This window comes from Echinococcus granulosus (assembly GCF_000524195.1).
Source record: "Echinococcus granulosus chromosome Unknown EG_S00013, whole genome shotgun sequence".
Taxonomy (NCBI): domain Eukaryota; kingdom Metazoa; phylum Platyhelminthes; class Cestoda; order Cyclophyllidea; family Taeniidae; genus Echinococcus; species Echinococcus granulosus.
The window spans coordinates 1,557,964-1,562,540 of NW_020170393.1; the positions used below are offsets into that span (position 1 = coordinate 1,557,964).

The window sequence follows — 4,577 nt, forward strand, 5'->3', positions numbered from 1 at the left end:
AAAATCTCTTGCTTTACTACATTTAATGGGAAAAATTAGCCCCAGGAGGATAAATTAACTATAAATTTGTGTCTTATTGATATTCTTAACTGATACTATTGTTTATTATTATTGTTTATTATTTTTTTTTTATTTTATTTTAGCGTCTTCCCAATTAACCATGGCATAGTTTAACAGATTCATTACAAAGTGTCCCGTCGTTGCTTGGTAACGGTCTCTAGGTCCCTCGTTCTGTAAATGACATGCATTATTCCAGAACAGCATACCCCATTCCATCCGCTCGTAGGTTTCGGTAAAACTCATGGCTGGTAGTGACGACCCAAATAAATGCAATTTAGATTTCATTGAATGTCTGCAACACTGCAAGCATATATCGGATGAGCATTTTGATGGACAACCCTACCTGCGGACATCTACGAAAGGAAGTATCAAGGTCCGACAATCGAACTAATCTTAGGTTCTGTAATGCAACTACCAACAATTAAAGTGAGACTAATTGTGAACAATTTGGAGACAGCCTTCGAGTTTTACAGTATCACAGCCAGTAGATATTCCACTCAAAATGTTATCCTGAACCAAAATGAACTGAATTCTGGAAACACTGCCACTCAACTGTAAGCTGGATCTTCCTTTGTATCTGCCCTTGGATCGGAAATGACCAAGTTAATGGAGATCCAGTGTAAATAAATTGGTGAATTTATTGCAAGATTCTGTATCCATGTTGGCGATCAAAGCTAGCTTAAGGCAGATTACTCATTTTGGTTATACACGAAAGCTCTTGTTTGCTATTTGCTGAAAGGTCAATTCACTGTTTCGTCGTTGCTGCTTGGAAATTCTATTCACCGGAACGGTTGATGAATTATGACGATGAGACACGCTAGGTCTTCCCAGTGGCTACTGGAACCATTGAATGAGAGAGATAAACAAAGGAACTCTGGGATAAGTGTTTAGTTTACTTTTCTGTAAAAGATGCTAGTGAATAATAGCTGCAGCATTTTAAAGCAGGTTTAACATAATTTTCGAAAAATTCAAAGGTTAATCCAGAAATCGTAAGGAAATGTGACACCGCACCTTATATTTTAATTTCCAACCTGCCTAATCAAGTAAATTCCATATACCTGTTTTAGTTTAACATTTATGCCTCAGATTGTATTGTATGTAGTCACCTGTTGTTTCGTGAGATAACGAGAGATAGACCTCTCTATTCTAGCTTCTTGCGTAATTCGTGTTTCCACCTTAATGCCTCGAATTCTGCCCAAGCACACAGACAAACGTGTCTATCCAAAGCTTGCTGACGGCAGACAAACATCTATGCAGTAATTGTTCTTCGTTACTAGATTCCATTTGGCTACCTCGGGATGCTACATGGAGATAGGTTGATTTGTAAGTACTAAAAGAGATTTGAGATGGCATTTGTACTTTCTAGCAATTGATATAAATGCAGAAGCAGGAACATATGTGGGATGTTGTGGTACCAAGTTTTTCAAAATTCTACTACATCTCATGGTGTTGACTTAAGGTGACCTAACCTAACTTTGGCATGAGATGGGGAATTTGTGTTAACAGGAACGAAATTATCCATTAAGTACTTAGAGGTATTTCTGTAATGCTTTGGTTATTTGTTTAATCCTTCATTTTGCTGGGCGGCGTTGTCTCTGGGCCATGCTAGTGGCAAACAGCCCGTCTGAGATACTAATTGTTCTACAAGTTAAAAGCCTCCACATCACTCATTTACGCTTTCTCAACATATCTTTAAGTGTAACTTCTTAGTTGTTAAAAGGCTACTAAGGCCACCAAGTCGGTCGCTCTTCTTAATCATAAATATGGCATTCGGGGCACTGCTGATGATACCTGAGTGCCTGGATGGCAGATGCGCATTTTCAAATTTAGGACATACACAAAGCTATGGTGCTACCTGTTTGTTTGAAAGCCATTGCAGCGCATATTGTGATGGAATGGGTAAGTATGCCTCATCTCAATGCTGGTGTCAAGGCTTTTAATAGAATAACAATTTGTGAAATATTGTGTACGGTTAAACATTAAACAAAGAAGGCGTGATGATGCCAATTTAAATGATGTGGATGATTATGGAGGAGTGTCATGATGGAAGAAGGGTGGAAGCATTTATCTTCATTCCTGTGAATCCAATCAGTGACGGGGTGTATGCTCAACCACGGTAGGTGCATCCACCCAAAACAAGGATCAAATTATTTGCTTACTGTAGAACGACAGCATCTGGATTCAACGGTTACAATTTAATTCTTCAAATGAAACGTCATAAATACTTTGTCTACTTCTTATCGAAGAATTTCAGACGGAATGTATACACATTCTTTGAGAATATTTTAAGAACTACTGCACAAAAAATCAGTTTTAACCTGACGACCCCCGTGTCTATCTCGAAATCGAATGAGGTCCTATTACTGGAACAGATGATACATTGTCTACGGATAGGAAGGCTGAGTGGCTACTGGAATGTCCCAAAGGGCATGCCGCTCAGCGTAACCAAAAGGAAGAGTTAAACAAACAACCGTTGCATTGCATTGCCCCTTTCATTTTTAAGTGTAGCCTCTAACAAATACTTTGGTTATCCTCCCGCATCGGCCACTACAATGTAGTCAGTCCTGTGATAAAAATGCCCACAAACCAATGACATCAGTCATCAAATTTGCACAGAAATGAAAAGATACTCTACCTAAACTATATTTGACCCTATTAGTGATTCCTCTGTATTCGAAATTTTGTCCTGCCTGAAAATTGCATAAGAGGAAGGAGAGAGGGATAATGTGTTGGCTATTACGAATGTTCATCTCAAGTAGTAAGGATACTCACCTAACAGCAGAATCATGTAGTAAATGGTGGAGTATAAGGTAGCTTTGTTGGGAATATAATTTTGCCACTTTATCCTCACTTCTGCGCTCCCCATCTATATCCATTCAGGTCGTATTTAATTAGTAGTGAGGTGGTGGAGGCAACTCTGTTCTCTCAGTCAACAGCATCATTCAGGTGTCAAAGTGTGCTTTTGAACGAATTTGTCAGGGGGTTTACAAACAGTGTCGCTGCAGTTGTTAACGGAATCCCTGCTAAAAACGGGGTTAGAACAATTTTTTGGGATGGACATCTTTTCCAGTCTTTTATTAAACCTGGCCACAGATTTTCCCAATAGTCACGTCAAGGGTTAGCATTACCATAGGGTAATAAGGATAGTTTCTCTTTAGGATTGAGTTTACTTTTCAAAGGGAGTCAGAATACTAAAAGAGGCAATGTATTGACCTTTAATTTGGAAGCAAACAATGTATGTCATGAGGTCTGAACCAAGATTTTTCGTAAATAATTTATGGTATGGTCTTCATTTATGTAATCAAACTACAAGCATGAGTCTTTTAGACAAATAAGTACAGTAAATTCTCAACTATGTGCTTGTTTCTAGGTGAATGAGGTGGTGCTTGTGAAGAACAATTTGATCGCTAGCACTTTTACTGTCAAAGTAGGTAAAGACAAATTGTTTACGTTCATTTTTCTCTACAAACTAATCACAGCCGCAACTCCTTCCAATGATTGTAGCTGAAAATGAATTATGGGAGGACTATGGTATAGGAATGCAACGGGACCAGATCGCAATATAAGGCAGCATTCACAAGCTTTGCCTCGACCCAAATCCCAAAATCACCATCGCGTGTTTCAGTTGCAACGCAATCTTATCTGTGTGGATAGAATGCAAACCTGGGCATGCATTAGGGCAGCTAGCCGCCCCACAATCACACTCAAAGTAAATAAGAATTAAATGCCCAAAGAATTTACTTTCTCTGTGCTATTCTTGAGGTCAAGAGATATAAAAAACTGTTTCAATCATCCGATGACTTGTAATCTTGATCCTCGGGTCACAAAACTGAACTTGGAGAAGTAAAACAAGCGTAAAGTATACAGAGATGAGATGAAAATGGAGTAAATGGGGAAAATGGAGTAATCTTTCCTGCCAAAAAGATGTTAGGGCTATCTTATTCCATGAGTCACAGGATGACTTAAAGATGGGCTTAAGGAAGGAGAAGTGCCTCCACCTCCATTAGATGTCTTAAGCAGTCATTTCCAAAGGTAATTCCAACCTTGAGACGCGTAGCACAGGCCGTAGTTAGGCAGGATCTCCTTACATTTACGTAGTTGCCCTATTTCGGAAAGATATTTGGGAAGATAAATTGCCACCCATTTCTATTAAATCTTCCGACCACTATATTTTCAGCGTTTGTTCTTGGTATGCCCAACTTTCTGCAGTAGTAATCTGGATTTTTCGGATTTAGGTTATGGAGACAAAGGTGTGATCCAAATGCAACGGTCTCTCCACCAGGAGGTTCGCGTAGACACGAGAAATAACCTCGACCCATAATTACAAAGACAATGTCTCTGTGATGTAAACTGTGCGCCTTAGGCCTTCAATGCGTCAAAATATTTAAAGAGAAAATAAAAGTAAGAGAAGAATTTTATGCAGCAACTGAAGGGATATCTGACTGTTTTAGAAGTAGAATCGCAAAACATTTGGTGGATTTAATGCACAGGTTTTATGTGTAGTGTGATAAGATATG

General features: G+C 38.9%; 1 protein-coding gene across 1 annotated transcript; it reads left to right on the plus strand. All coding sequences in view use genetic code 11, as the record gives it.

Moving 5' to 3' along the window:
- Positions 1–465: 465 nt before the first annotated feature.
- EGR_02870 (hypothetical protein) lies at positions 466–3,395 on the plus strand (the record flags this gene model as incomplete). The annotated part of the gene is made up of 3 exons (XM_024492119.1): positions 466–614; positions 2,225–2,390; positions 3,288–3,395. The coding sequence occupies 3 exons, from the start codon at positions 466–468 to the stop codon at positions 3,393–3,395; spliced, it is 423 nt and encodes a 140-aa protein (XP_024353613.1).
- Between the last annotated feature and the right edge of the window lie 1,182 nt (positions 3,396–4,577).